General features: G+C 37.1%; 1 protein-coding gene across 8 annotated transcripts in view; it reads left to right on the forward strand.

Moving 5' to 3' along the window:
- The window catches only part of LOC137257349 (protein spire homolog 1-like), a 123,010-nt gene that overhangs the window by 8,361 nt on the left and 97,653 nt on the right, over window positions 1-16,996 (forward strand). For all 8 annotated transcript variants that reach the window (XM_067794666.1, XM_067794668.1, XM_067794663.1 and 5 more), the window contains exon 2: window positions 15,491-15,540. In XM_067794666.1, coding sequence (XP_067650767.1) covers window positions 15,491-15,540 — 50 coding nt within the window. The remainder of the gene's footprint in view (window positions 1-15,490; window positions 15,541-16,996) is intronic.

A 16,996-nucleotide genomic window follows, 5' to 3' on the forward strand; every position in this document is an offset into this window, starting at 1 on the left:
ATAAGCCTTTGTGGTGTTAACAGACAATGACCTATTCCAAAATGAATATCTTTTCACAAGATATTGCACAATGGTCTTTTGAAAATCATGTCCTGAGTTTGGTTTTTTAAGAATCGTGTTCTCTTTTTTGGCCTTTCATGAATCATGTTCTGGTTATGTCAGTATTTTGTATAGTTTTTGCAATAGTTGTATACTGATTTCTAATCTTGAATTATTAACATGATTCATATATACAGCTTCAGCCAAAGATGATCTCCAGATTGTCCTAGATTATCATAATAGCATATGTGTTGTTATTCAAACTTGTTATATGTCTTGATGATGTTGTTTATGATATATTGTCACTGTTTCTGTATGGAACGTTTCTGCAATAAAATATCTTGTATCTTGTATCATGATAATAACTCTTTTGTTGTAATGTATTTTTTATGTTTTTGGTTCCTTCAGGATTAAAAAACATATTTGATCTTTTTATCATTCCACAGTATGTGAATGTGGATTTACACTGCTTGCACTTCTAGCAATATTCCAACAATATCACAGCATGCTACACCAGAAATGGGCTTCGTGTGATGTTCCCATGTGGAAAATAGAACTAGTGTATTCGTTGTGGACATCAAATGTTTTAACCACTGAGCTACCCCACCATCTCTGTTATTGCACACTTAGACTTAAGTTAGAGTTAATGATACTGAAGTGTGCATACAAAACTGCCCTGGCAGAAACACTTTGTTCCCTAATCTCATTAAAATAATAGATCTTTTTTAATCAGATTTGTTCACTTTAGAGAGGATTATGAATGTTTTAGGTGACCTTTCTCATTCAGACTATTAATAATCTGCTTTAGTTTTCATATTTGTTATTTCTACCGTTACATCTGTATATAGTCAGTACCTGTTAAGGAGGGCCACTTGCTCTGTACTGATACATAACTAGGTGAAATTGTTGGAGTGATAATACCATTTCGAACTAAGCACAGATAAATTATACAAACTTTCCTTGTTTCAAGGGTGGAGTATTATTACTTTTTCAGGATGTGAATTATTTTTGTGACATTTCGCTCACACCTCAAGGATGTAAGACTGGTGATAAGGTGTGCAATATTAGATTGTATTCCCGAGACATGAGTCAGTCAATAGAGAGTTGATATGAAGGCATTGCTCTCTAGATTGAAAACAGCATTGTAAATATTAGTGGTTTAAAACTTGCACAGGTTGTAGCATGTTTGTAGATAATTATTCATGCTTAGCTATAGAGGAAGTTCGAGAGAAAGTCGTCCAATCTTTGTCAATACAAAACTGGCAGCCATGTTGTCCTAGGCTTGTCAAGAACATATTACATGCTGTAATTCAATACTTGTTAACATGTTTCCGTTGAAAACAGCAGGCTATTTCTTTAAGGGGATGAATTTTATTTTTAAAACTTAGAAATTAAAGAGTGTTCTTTTAAGACCTTTGATACGGTAAAGGAAGGAATTTACCTATGCACTTCCTTCATCCATAAATATCTGACAATATTTAACAAAAAGAAGTGCATTGTCTTCCATGCCATTATTGAAGGGTCATGCAGATAGTAACAGAATATATGTCGCATTTTCAAAGAGTAAGATCAAATTTATAGCCTTCTACAAACAAGATTTACAGCTGAATAAATTGAAACTATTTCCCTGATAACTACTACAACAAAATATTAAGAGTTATCATGAAAGCATGACCCCAACTTTTGAGCTGGTCTGTAGATTGTACAGTGAATTGTTTAGTATGTCATGTTGGAAACTATTTCCCTGATGAATTCTTCAACAAAATATTATGGATTGTCATAAAAACATGACCCTGAGTTTTGAGCTAATCTGTGGATTTTACACTGTTGTTGTTTTGAATGTTGAGAAATTAGTCTCAGCTATTGTAAGTAAAGTCGAGATCGCACATTCGTGTTCAGTTATTGTAAGTGAAGCCGAGATGGCATGAATGTGTTTGGGAGTCAGTGTGAGTAATACAGTGCAATTATGTCAATAACGTGCTAATAACAATAATTATCATCATACTGGCTGGCAAACCACTGTTTAACTGTGATGGCGACTAGACATGGGATTGGAATTCACTGACGCACAACAAAACAGTGGACTTTTGCGAAAAAAGTGAAAGCCTTCTTAGTGTGCTGAGAAGTAGCTTTCGTATATTATGTCAGTACATGTGTCCTAGGATTTTGTGATATATTAGTCTGTGGGAGATAACCAGGTCGGAACAGTATCCTGCTACTTAGAATCATTGAAACATTTAGAAATTGAGATTAATGTCGACATTAATTGGCAAAGAAATTATTTATCAATGTGCCACAAGTGGTATATTAGCAGTTTACCATTTAAATGTATATAAATATATAAAACCTGTCCTTATGCTACAAATGTATTTCTAGTTAAAAAATTTTAATGTACATAATTATATGAAACTTGTCCAGTTTTCATAAATGGTTCATTATGAGTTAAACATTTTAATGTACACAACTATACAAAATGTGCATATTAAGCCCTTCAGACGTGTGGTGTATTAAATCATAAAAGGAACAGAAAACAACTTGAAATTCTCAGTAACTATCTGCAACACACCTGGTAAACTTAAAGCAAGTGTTCAGTTTAGCTCATATTCATGTCAACAGTTTAAACAAAGTAATCTGCGTTCTGATCTTTCTTTCTTTGAGATGTTGCAATGGTGGCTAGTTACTTTCAATCAACCAATCATTTGACGGGAGAGATAATCTTGTCTTTGAGCAAGTATGTGAGTAAGGGACATAACATGATGTTTCTTCCATATTTCTTGTAACTTATTTATTGTAGATAGTTTTGTGACTACTTTCGTGTTATGGTGTTTTTTTTCATCCCTCAAAAACTGATGCACTTTCAAAGTAGGTAACAAGACTGATGAAATGTAACACATGTAACCCCTTTGTTTTAGTCGCAAACTGGACACGAACCAGATGTTTGGATGTTTTGTTACGTTATTATTGTTGCAGCTGTGTGACATGCAAACTGAAGAGACATTGCAACTGAAGCAGCTGAATAAGAGGGTTGTCGCATGCGCTCACTCACTCAACCACTCAACCACTCAACCGCTCATCCAATCACAACAGTTCAACCATTAACTTAACAACACCTCCCCTTAAAAAATCACTCTCAACCATTCAACGGTTGAGCCACTCACTCAACCACTCACAACAGTTCAACCACTAACTTAACAGCACCACTCTTTGAAAAATCACTCTCGACCATTCAACCATTAGCTCAACCATCAGCTCAACCATTCATTCAACCTTTCAATCAACCTCAATACTGGACGAACTGTGAGAATTTTTTCACATTTATTGACAACATTGCCATGGTACAGGATTACTTCAAAACTAATACTTCAGATTGTTGTGTTGTATGGGATTGACATACTTAATCCTACATGTATCAATACACAGAAGTGCAATGCTATTTACAGCATTCATAAAGAAATGCAAGTACTTATGGAATATTTTTCAAAGATATTTTTTAAAGTAGGTGATCCTGAATTGCTCTTGATTACAATGCCTAATACAATAGGTTTCTGAAAAACATGTCATAGTGATTCTGAAGGACAGTAATGCGAAGGAGGTCTTTAAATGAATTGTGTTTATCTGTGTTAACAAATAATAGGTATCCTTTTGAAAATTGGCCATTATTGTTTATATCCAAAACAAACATCTTGTTCCATAATCTGCCCCTGTTCTAGAAATATCTTGATCCTCCTATGGACGAACTCTAGTGTCAGTATCCTGAAAAAAAAAGACACACCCGAAAATGTTAATTCAGTTTAAATGCCACAAGGCTTTTTTAAGTTAAAAAGGGAATGGTTGTCAAGGCCGATGAAAATTGTTAAGGGGATTACTATTTTGGGCTGAAATTATCCAGAATTTCTTGTCCAACTAAAAGTGAGGAATTGAGGGTAGGGATACAATTCTCCATTAACAAACATGAATGGTTTAATGTTCTGCCGGCTGTATAGTCATGCATGCCAATTGCGGAAAAACAGTTGAGTGAAGAAAGCATGAAAGATTGTCCTAATGGGAGGGCATGTTGAGGGTTCATGTTTCAGCTCTAAACAGCGGCTTGTCACATTCTTGTCAACAGAGAAGATCAGATTCAAAGAGAACTCCATTGACAGATTTTCAGCCGGACTCCTAATGATATTTAAAAGCTGTTCAATGTGAACTGAGATCACAAGATAAACTGTTATGCTTTGACACTTCGCATTATTTCTGGAGCTTCTCTTTATCTCCAGGAGAGTGCGTAGATTCTTCTTGTTGGATTCTGACTGATCTCTATCATGTAATGTTATATCAGGGATATTGGTGAGGCTTATAACTGACAGGTGAATAAGGAATTTGGTTCAGATGTTATCAGTCTGTTAAAATATATCAGTCAGTGAAATATAATACGACAATCATCAGTACTTTCACTTTGACTGCTGATTGAAATGCAATTCCAAAATGAGACAGGAAATTATGTTGATTCTCTAAGGTGCAAAATTTTAACAAAGTTGCTTGACTTTAATCCAACAAAAACGGATTAGTTTAGCATACAAAAGCAGTTTTTTTTTGGAAAACAAACATTTTGAAAACAGGTAAAGAAAACCAGGGTTTAGAATGAAATAACAAGTAGTCTGAACTGTTATTTATGGGATTGGACATTGTGCTTAAGGAATTGTAGTTATCAATCATAAGTATCTTGAAAAAAGAAGTTTGTCTAGGGTCTGTCCAGCCAGGGGTGTGTGTCTCCTTATTGTGGGTGTCCATTTTGGATTGGTGTGTCTCTCTTTCTGTCTCCCTCTTTCTTTTACTTTTGCTCCTCTTTCTCTCTCTCTCTCTCTCTCTCTCTCCCTCTCTCTGTCTCTTTCTCTCTCTCTCTCTCTTTCTCTCTCTCTCTCAGGATGTATGAACCATTGCTTGTGTCCCATTGTGTTTCTCCCCAGCATGTTTGTCTTCCTTGGTGAATACATGCATTCTGTTTGGGCTTGTCCTGTCTCTCCTCCCTTGTCCCCCTCAGAAGGACACAAGGAGGGGTCAAGGTGGTTGATGACATGCTCAAAGTGACCACTGGTGGATACAATAGGGACAGGAATGTCAGATATGTGACTACCCACAGGTTCTTTACAGATGTGAGAAAACGGATATGAATAATGATAAATCATCACAAGTAAAACCTCTCGATATTGACAGGGCAAGGTGTGAAATTGGGAAGAAAAGGGGATGATACATGGATAGGAAGATGGGGAAAGGGGGATGGAAGAGGGATGAACCATGATTTGGGTATGTGGAGAAGTGATACAGTTGTTTAAGGGGGTGTAATTTAATGGTTGGAGGGATAGTGGTTGGTTGTGTATTTGAAACTGTGTGGGAGATTTAAAGGGTTATGTGTTTGTTTGGTCGGGTGTGGGCTATTTTAGGGTACACAAAGAGAAACTTTTAGGGTTATGGCAAGTTGATGTGGGGTTTGAGGTTGCTGTTGTGTGAAGGATTAGAGGCCTTGACGTTTCTAGGGTATTTTAAGGGCTGGGAGGAGATTAAGTGTGGAATGAACTATAGAAGTTCAAGATAGCTGGGTGAGATAGGATATTTTGGATATATTTCTGTAGCCATCGTTATATTTGTAAATTACAAGACACTGTGAACAGCAACCTTTACACCTGTACGCCATCTAATCTAAATGATACAAGACGTTGTATACAACCTTCTCACCTGTATTATACAAACATTAAAACATCTTCTCACCTGTACACCTTATCACCTGTATGATACAAGACATTGTTTACAAACACCTCACCTGTATGATACAAGACATTGTTTTCAAACACCTTCTCACCTGTATAATACAAGACATTCCGGACAAGCAACTTCTCACCTGCATGATACAAGACATTATTTACAATCACCTTATCAACTTGTCTGATATAAGACATTGTTTACAAACACCTTCTCACTTGTACCCCATTACACATTATTTCCTCCAAGACATTGTTTACTCCACATTCTCACCAGGTCTCTACAAGTCATTGTTTGCAACTATCTTCTCACCTGTACACTGTGATACACAGTCTGTTTACCGGATAATGGAGTCTGCCATATTTGCGACATTACTCACTGCAATATCTGTTTGCCTAGCCGTTCATCACATTGAGTGTTATGTATGAGATAAGGACGTATATGTGTGTGGCACAGCATGACATGATTGTTAAAGCCCTTTATACCTAGGTACATGACGCGAATATTTTTACCTTGTGTGATGAAGTTACATATCATAAATTTCAACAGTGTGTAATTTGGACAAGTCCAATTTTTGTACTTGTATTTCAGCCATTATATATTTTCTTCTTACATGTATTGTATTTGTGAGTGTAGAAACCAAACTGAGAAGAAAGTATGTTGGGATTTATTTGAGGTTCATTTCCTCAACACACACATTAACACAAAGGTTCAAGTTGAATTGCAGATGCAGTAGAGTACAGTTAAATTGAACTCCCAAGGGCCACTGATTCTTGTTTGTTGTAACCATAGCTTGTTGGACACAACTGCACAGAAAATAAAATGCCCAACAGTTTCTTATATTCATCAGGTCATTATAAGCATGATCAATATCAATGTATTTTACTGTATAAAGATTTTGATAGGAGTGTTTGAAATTGAGGAAGAAAGTCTATTGGTCTTTTGATAATCATAAGGGGTAGCCTAATGGTTAAAGGATTCACTTGTCACGCTGAAAACACAGGTTCGATTCCCCACATGGGTACAATTTGTGAAATCCGTTTCTAGTGTCCCCTACCGTGATATTGCTCCTGGGATATTGCTAAAAGCAACGTAAACTTAAACTCACTCACTCACTGAGAATGGTAATCCCAGTGTTAATAGTTTAAGATTTAGAGACCTTGAATTAAAATATAATAGGACTATAATACTAAGAAAAAAACTCAAGATTTGGATCTTTCTAAAGTTTGGAAAAGAAAAAAAATCAACATAAAAACTACAATTAAAAGAAGTTTTCAAACAGCATCTTTATTAAAAAATGTAAGGTAGACACTTCAGGTAAAATTCAAAATAACATGGTTGGTTTCATCGTCAAAGTAGAAGTGTGACTCAGTCTTGTTCCCCCCCCCCTCTCCCCCACATACTATTAAATAAACACATTCTTCACACCAAATCCATTCACTGATAACACTGTCCACCCACTGACCACTTGACCATCTGCTGGCAAACATCTCTTGCCTTTGTAGAAAGAGGGTAGGAAAAATCACCATGCTATTTATAGCCTTTACAAACTGTGATGGGATGGAGACCTGCAAGGGCCATAAAATTATTTGAAGAGTAATCCCGGTGAATCATACGCTGTTTTATATGTGGGCTTTTATACGTAGCCCACGTTTTGGCTGTGTCCAAAGAAGCGAGACCAAATGTAAATATGTTAGAGTTATGTATACAAGTATTCTGTGACAAAATGACATTTGCTCAGCTGAATTGATAGAAGTTGAACACAAGAGAACATTTTTCAGTTCTACTGAAAGTGTTACCTGCATAGCTTTATGAAAGTATTTTCAGGAAGTAAACAAATATATTTTGTGAGGGTCTGAGTGTTCATAGGATCATAAATTTGTGTGGGAAAGAATGTCTTATGTTGTATCCTAGTGTGTTTGTGGTTTTAATCTCAGAGTTAGACGGAAATAATGTCCTGAGAATCTGTCCTCAGTTGAATCCATTTTATGGTACATATGGGATGGTAGGGTGGCCGAGTGGTTAAAGCATTTGCTTGTCTCACTGTAGAAAAGGTTTATTGCCTGTGTCTTATGAAGAAGATGGCATGTGTGATTATTGGTTGGTCACAATGACGTCTGTAAGTGACCTTGAGAATTTCAGCTGTGACCTTGTTGATATGATCAGTTACACCCAGATTGTGTCCTTATTCCGTTGACCATCTGTTTACCTGATATGAGTTTCTGTTCATGTTGCATTCAGCAATATTCCAGTAATGCTGGGTTATCTGAAATGACCAGATCATTAGAGGATGGGCTTCCGTTATACAGATACTGATCACAATGGCTTCTGTATTATGTTTCTGATACAACTCTGGAATGAATGAATGAATGAATGAATGAATGAATGAATGAATGAATGAATGAATGAATGAATTCTATTTGGATATAATGGACATCTTTCTAAGAGAGCATTCATTTGCCATATGAGAAGCAATTTGCGTCTTTTCTGGTCATTTTAAACTTTATAAACATTTTACCATTTTTTAAAATAGAAATTTTATCAAGGCCTATCTGGGACTGCATTTAGCCTTCACTGATTCTGTTACTGACTTGTGAAAGGTGAAAGGTATTGTTACTTTTCTGTCACAAATTTAACCCGTAGTATCATTTACAACTTATTTACAAGTCCCTTAGGTCTTGTTACTGCTTACTGATTAACTTTGTAAGTGATACAGCACTCTCAGTGTCCGCACTTGTTAGCTCAGCATCACATAATCTGTCATTAACCAATCAGTGTAAAACAAAATTGGAGTCTACTAGTCCGATCATGACTGTTAACGTTTGTCAGTAGATTTTCATGTGTGATTAGCTGAGCTTTCTAGAACATCAAAATGTTTTTAGTACTGGTGGCCCTTTCAGACTTATTAACTGTTGATTAACGTGTTTACAGACTAATGATGAACTTAATATTGGTGGAGTTAGTGATTCTAGATAGGATAGTCATTACAGATTGTAAGTTTGGTCTTGTAGTCAGTCCTGAATAAACAAAATAATATAATTAGTTTTAGTTCCAAAGAGCAATGTTTATGACTGGAGGATAACAACATGTCCATTGTAGAACTGGTTCCAAGACACCTTTGCACTGAAACTATCAAAATTCCTGTACTTTAACATTGGCGTTCAGTAGCTGTATCTGAGCCCTCATTTTTAAAAGCGTTCTGAGTTCTCAGACACAACAATGTTACTACTCTCTTCAAATACGTGATAAGTTTGTGTTTCTATGAATGCCAAAAGGATATCAAAACTTTTATGATTGATTTGTTGGAACTTACTTTAAAGCACCATAAAAAAAATCATGCAGAAATTATCTTATTTCCAGCTGCCATTGAATACATGACAAGTATGGCTTTATGTATCTGCAAAGAAGTAGCTTTGTGTATCTGCAAAGAAATATGTCGTAGCATTCGTTTTAGTCAGGCTGTAAAGAACAGGTGTTCAGTACTTATGATTTGTAGCGAGTTGGTGAGGATGGTTTTAGCAATATTCCAGCATTATCACGATGGGGAGACACCAGAAATAAGTTTCACACATTGTACCCATGTGGGGAATTGAACCTAGACCATTGGTGCGATGACCAAATGCTATTACCCCAGAGCTACCCTACCACCTCTTATGGTTTGTAAGTAAGCCTGGCTGTTACGATCCATTATATAGAATGAGTGATCATTAGCTAAATATTGGTTGAATTTTGATAATCATTGGAGAGGATGTGCACCGAGATATATAGTGAAGCCCCTTTACCCCTCAAATCAATCACCTGTGTAGGTCCCAGGGTAGAGTAGGTCTTCAGCTACCCATGCTTTCCATAAAAGGCGACTATGCTTGTCGTAAGAGGTGATCCGGCTTGCTGACTTGGTTGACACGTCATCTTTTCCCAATTGCGCAGTTCGATGCTCATGATGTTGTTGATCACTGGATTGTCTGGTCCAGACTCGATTATTTACAGACCGCCGCCATATGGCTGGAATATTGCAAAGTGCGGCGCAAAACTCAACTCAACTCAACTCAACTCAACTCAACTCAACTCAACTCACTCACTCACTCACTCACTCACTCACTCACTCACTCACTCACTCACTCACTCACTCACTCACTCACTCACTCACTCACTCACTCACTCACTCACTCACTCAAATCATATTTTAAACATATTTTAAAACCTATTTTATGTTGCTATTGGATAGGTGACACAATTGTGCATGAATTACTAACAAAAACAGTATCAGGAACGTAATTTTGAAGAATTTCATGAATAAAGACATAACTTATATTGTGTGTGCAAACCAGTGTAACCTGAATAGTTTGAATAATTTCTTAAAAATGGAAGTGTGGTATGCATGAAATATTGCCTTTCACAATTTTAAAGATTTATTGTCAGATTGGAATATCTTTTTCATCCACTTTTGCATATGTGACAGATTGATGACAACTTCCATATTTGTTTCTGACACAACAGACATTGTTCAGACTGGTGGGCATTCCATCCTTCAAATGTTACTGTGGTGTGATGTTTTAATAGTCATTTCTTGCATGGTCGTGACGTAGAAGTCATTCCTGAAACAGTTAACAATTTGAATGTGTAGAAAATTATCATATTCATATTTTTGTTGAGCATTTATGGTTTTTCAAATTCTTTCCTTTGGGTTAAGCATGAACAAGCTTGCAAGGAAGTGATGTGACTACAATAGTTGTGACAGAGACAGGCTGGTGATGTGACAAGGGTAGGCAGGTGATGAGAGTGCAGTAGGTAGGGGATGTAAGATAGGCAGATGGTGTGACTGACAGGGGCAGGTCATGTAACTGAGAGACGCAAGTGATGCCTCCAAATTTGCATACTGAAACTCCAGCAGAAGACTGGAAGCCTCTCCAGACATTGTTTCTCACACAGTCCTGAGACATTTAGTACTCACAAGCTATTGTCAGTGTACAGCATTAGTAGAATATTCACCAACGTTGTATAGGGTGTCGGAAAATTTTGTACTTAATGGGGACAGTTGGCTCCTCACAAGGATCCTGTTCCGAGATAAAAATCATGATTTATTATTAGGTAAGATGGAGCAACGTCCTCCATTTCTGCAATGTCAATATCAGTTACCACATGATTGACAACGTAATTAACCCTATGTAGGTGCTGGGATATTCTGTAAACCAAGGTCGTTTGATGGAACCTCAAGGTCTCCATGCTAGGGTTTTCCTGCTTGCCCTGCTCTATCTAAGGAGATCTTGTAGGCTGTGGCTCACTGATTTCTCCAAATTGGATGTTATCTAACCAGATTATTGTAAGCTTGTAACCTGCTTATGAAGTTGTATTGGGATAGCGCTGTGCTTATGTGTACATAGTAGATTATATTTCATATTTGGGTATTACGAGTCCCATACTTCTGTCGGAAAATTGATTTAAGAGTATATATTTCATTTTCAAAGTCTGTTGTGTTTGTATGAATTGAGGCTAAGAGTTAATTAGTGTTCGAGTAAAACCTCGGTACCAAGGTATTCGTTAAAGATTCACTGGATCCTCAGGATTCAGATACGTGGAGAAGAGCTGGGCCCTGTTCCTTAAAATGATCGTAGCGCTAAGATGATCGTAACTCCCATACTTTAACACAGGCTTATGACTATCATACTGCTACGATTGCTTTGAGTAGTGGGGCCCTGAAGAACCTCATGCCCTTGCTTTTGGTTTTACGTTGTTGATGGTTTCATTGGGTTTATATACTGGAGCAGAACAGGTCCCCAAATACATCAGGTTCGTCTTGACACGTTTTTATGGTGTGGATGCTCATGGTTTCAGCCATTTGACTGCGCCAAACCTAATCTTTTAAAGTTTAGGCTGACTGAAAAATACACAACTCTTCACCCACTGGGTGAATTACTTTGTTTCCATGAACACCCTGCCCTGTTCAGGATTATAAGAGTCATCTTCATCTGCTTGGCTAGTCGTAAGGTGTGCCAAATAAATCATGTGGCCAGACTCATGATTTTTGCTCATAATGTCAATCACTGGTGCTCACAGTGCTGACTGTGCATCCCAAATAAGGAGCAAGCAAGACAAATTTTAAAACCTGTTTTTGATGCAGCCAGCCCCGATAATGGAGACATAATGCACATGTTTGCTCCATGACACCAACACATTCATTCATTCATTGATGAGACAGTAATTTAGCTGTAACTCGAGATGAAGTGATCTTCAGTGTAACTCCAGGGGGAGTCCTACCATGCGATATACAGTTATAATACCCAACTGGTTATATTTGTATATATATGTCTGGAGGCTATGGACTGACGAGATATACAAAGATAAAAGCATCCCAAACAGCTGTGTCAACCAAAATTGTAACTAACAAATACTACGTGTGTACAACTACATATATATTTCATATAGGGCAGTTTCTGTCTGTTTGCAAATTATGTTTTATGCATCATGTATTTGCATTTTTTCTATTTTCTTAAAAGCAATACTTCATATTTCTATAAATATTACATTGATTAAAAGTGCAAGTTTTGATTCTAACTACTAAAGTAATAGTAATACTGTCGCCTGACATCAGATCTAAACCAATATGGCTGACATGGAACCTAATCTGTTCATTCCCCGGATGTGTCATGGCCGAACAACATCAGATTTATGTGTCTAATTGTACACATGGCACTGAGTATGTGATTAGTGTAGACATATTGTACGTTAATGAACTTTCACAGTGGAGTGAGCTATTACTTCATGATACCGGTCTCTATGATGACAGTTGATGAGAGGCTATTTGGGCACAACCAATCCACAGTACAGGAGCCCCGTCCCTCCTGGAATTCTATACTGGTCATAAGAGGCGGCCAAATAAATCATGTGTTTAGACTTAGTGGTGGTGTTGGCATGTCATCATACCAATACATGATGATATGGAACATTCATCACAATATCGTCATCAATCACTGGATTGTTAACATCCGGACATAATTATTTACAGCCTGCTGTTATACAGCTAGAATTTTTGCAGAGTGCAAATATAAACAACAATCATCGACATTGTAAGAATCAGAATATTTCAGGTTTTGAAGTCACTGAAACATCTTTTGAGTAACAATTTCTTATTTTAAGGGCAACAGAATCACACAGCAAAGAAAACTGAACAGCATCAGTTTGTGGAGTACTTTTTTTATGTGAAACTTCTATGAACATGAAATAAAACATTTGAGTCATCGGCATGAGTGACAGATGGTGAAGCTGTTTGTCACTACCGCTAAATATATTCTGACAGGAAGTGAGCTTCATGATTCCTCAGATACTATAGCCGTGGCTGATTAACCCAGCATGCATCTGTCACTGTGCTACCTGCATGCCCTAGTGATGTAACTATGCCCTGTATAGTGGGCCAAAGGTCACACTGAAGTGACCTCAACAACTAAAACATAAAATAATGTTTGACAGGCTATATGGTAATCCTCTGTGTGAAAATCTGGAATTTTTAGAAGTTTCTTATTTATGATATTTCATCAACTTTTTTCCTATTTATTCTGCATGCCACAATCATAGGCTGGTGGTCTGGTGAATTCATGGTGAAGATTCAGTTGGGAATAAGTCTTCAGGAAAGTATTCTTGTTTTTAGAGTTGATTGAGTCAGGTGGTCAGGCTTGCTGAATTGGTTATTGCATAGCATCATATCCCAGCTGAGAAGATATGAGATTGTAATGTCTATCATTGGATTATCTGGTCCAGTCTCCGTCTTACCGAGTGCTGTATATAATAGGAATATTGATGAGTAAGTTATTAAAGGGGAAACAAGCACATGTGTAAGCCGTGTCATTGATGTCATTCACCAACTCTACCTCTCTGTTGCTTATTGCTTCTGTAGTCATTTTACCTGGGCCACACAACAAACAAGCAATACCTTATGCAAGCAACAAACAATATCTTATACAAACAGTACATGAAAAAATGTAAATAGAGGGTAAGAATCAACGCACTAACTCCTTGACGATTACGTGCCGTGAGGTCATAATTGTCCTCATCGTTAATGGCTGTCATTGTCATTCCTCTGTGTCTCAGACATATTTCATTGTTCTTTTACTCTGTCATTTGACAGACAAGACGGAAATATTGTACCTCTGTATGTAAATAATATACATGTAGAAATGTGAAATGTGTGGGTAAGAGTAACCCTGCCACTTTCATCATCTATCTGGTCATGTGACCAGTTGTCACTGGATTGCACTGGTATTTTTGGCTTGTCAAGGGCCAGCAGAACTTTGAGTTTATGTGAAATATGTATTGATACACACAATCTGAACTTACTGTATATTTCTGGGTAGTGGTTTAGCATGTTGGTCAGTGTCACCCTGAAGATCCCTGTTTGTTTTCCTACATGTTTACAGTGTGTTATGCCCATTTCTGCTGTGATATTGCTGGATTATTGTTGATAGTTGAGTAAAATTTCCCTCCCTCATGACACTTATTTCAAACTAACGTAGCATCCCTGACACATAGTGCAAAACCTCGCTCGCTCACCACTCACTCACTCACTCACTCACTCACTCACTCACTCACTCACTCACTCACTCACTCACTCACTCACTCACTCACTCACTCACTCACTCACTCACTCACTCACTCACTCACTCACTCACTCACTCACTCACTCTCACTCACTCACTCAGCTAGCATCCCTGTTCCATGGGGAAAAAACTGTTGTAACAAAAGTTCCAAGATGTCTCACTCCCAGCTTCTGAGTCCTGACTAATTTATAACATAACAACCTTGTGTCACTCAAATTAGATTTTGAAGGGAGCCTGACCTATTGTAATGTACTTGTAACTGAATTTAGTGCGCCGCCCCCCTCCGCCTCCTCTCCACCAAACTCCTTCCTGACTGCATGATGAATGCAGCCACCATTACCTGCCATTGTGAAGACATCTACCTGCCTGCCTTCAGACAGCTTAAGCTTCAAGGCTAATGGCTGATATTTCATTACTGACCTCCCATGTTGATAGCCTCGAACCGAGGATATGCTGTTTAATGTATGAATTGTCAGTGGACACACATTCCTAACACAGTCCTGTGTGGGGAATTGAACACAGTCATCAGTCATCATTTCAACTCCTGTAGCTTTAATTTCTTTAGTACGAAAAATGCATTCACTTCAAGCATTTCTGCTCATTGTGCTAAATTCCTCAACTTGATATTCTACTTCGCTATGATGTTTGAAGTCCATTTGTTTGTCCCTAGCTGTGATATTGCTAGAATATTATGAAAAAGAATGAAAAAAAACATATTCCCTCACTATTTAGCTCACATGTATCGTGGTGCAGTAAGGAATTGGAGAATACATTTTAAACTGCAGGACCTTAACAGGAAACAGATTAGGATCTCATTTCTTTTAATGTCTAACCCCCTATTTTGTGATAAAATGGTCTTTGGGAAGATAGATATATACCTTTTAAACAGAAAAACACCAAATATTTTATGAAGTTAACTTTGCAAAGAACTGGACAAAGTTATTAAAATATATTCCAAAAGCAAAAAAATGTTTACGACCACCACAATTTCCGTTATTAAAGTATTCAATAGAACATATTATGACCCATACAATACTTTGATACTGAATGCTGGGGTAGTCCTTAACATTTTTAACTGGATATATTTTAAGCAAGATTAATCATGAATTGACTTTTTATTTCAGATCGGAATTCATTATTCAACAAGGGCAGTCGAATAGCAAAGGAAAAAGATGTAAGTATTTGTTTCAGTTTTTTGAAAGATTGTAGTGTGAGTTTGTTAGAAAATACTGATTATTATATTAGAAAATACAGATTGTTATATTAGAATTTAGAAAATACAGATTATTACATTAGAAAATACAGATTACTATATTAGCATGCATGTCATGCAGACATTACGAATGCACATCAGAATTCATGCATTTTCCACATTAGAATGAGTGTGTTTCATGGGCTTCAGTATATTACTGATGACATACAGTCTGTTATGTTGAGACCTGTGAAGATCTGGGTTAGAATTGATCTTCAGTAACCCATGCTTGTTGTAAGAGGCAACTAATTGGATCGGGTGGTCAAGCTCGCTGACTTGGTTGACACATGTCATCGTATGCTGTTGATCACTAGATTGTCTAGCTCAGATCCATTTATTTACAGACCACCTCCATATTGTTGAGATTGTTACTTACTCTTTAAATGAAGGCAGTGGAAATCAGTCTGAATGCATGTTTTATGATTCTATATGAAAATTAATAAACTCCTGAAGAATGAAGACTTCCGCAAACCTGAAGGACTTTCTCATGAAACACAATCTGATTGTTAATACATGTGCTTATACACTTGCATGCCAAACCAAGGTGTATGAACCGGAAGACATGGCAAGATGAAACAAACGCCATTGTCAACACTCAAGCATAAACCTGAAATCTCTGCGTAAACTTTCAACGTGCTGCAGCATACCAACACTAATATCCATTTCATCTGTGCAGGGTGTGGCAGGAATTTGAGATTTGAAATACAGATCACAAATATTTGACCTGAAGATGATCACAAAATCCATCACATCATCCTGTTTCGTTATTTGAGAAGTGTGCTTGTTGATTTCTGACACTTTGCACATAAGGTATTGAAGAAATGACAACTGTTAAAGGTTTGAATTGTTTTGTGTGAAAGTGTGATCTGTCTGATATTTTTCTTCAATGACAGACATTGTTGATGCACATGGGCAGGGTCCTGTTGTCAATCTGTGAACTAACCGTCTTTGTTTTTCTACTTGAATGAAGATTTGTTTCATGTCACTTCATGATAAAACGTTTTTAAAATTATAGCAGTGATTTCTTATTTCCAGTTCCTGAAGATAGGTTGAAAGGTTGATTATCAGTTTAACTGTTTGTGCTAGGAAAAACTTGGTTTCTTGTGGTTATATTCATCTATGGTTTAAAATGATCAACATGTAAGAAAATCAAGTTTTGCCTGTACTTTTATTGGCTTGAAGAAGTATAACCCCTCCAACATTGTCTGTTTCTCTTTCTCCTCCATTGCTCTCCTCATTCTCCATCGTTGTCTGTTTCATCTGCTCATCTGTCTTTATCCCCCCCTTTCCCTGTCTGTTTCTCCCCCATCTCATTTCATCCCCCCTCCCATCAATTCTCTCATTGACCTGACTGGTTGTCCATCTCTTTAGCTCAAAT

The sequence above is a fragment of the Haliotis asinina genome, chromosome 12 (genome assembly GCF_037392515.1).
Source record: "Haliotis asinina isolate JCU_RB_2024 chromosome 12, JCU_Hal_asi_v2, whole genome shotgun sequence".
Classification (NCBI taxonomy): Eukaryota; Metazoa; Mollusca; class Gastropoda; order Lepetellida; family Haliotidae; genus Haliotis; species Haliotis asinina.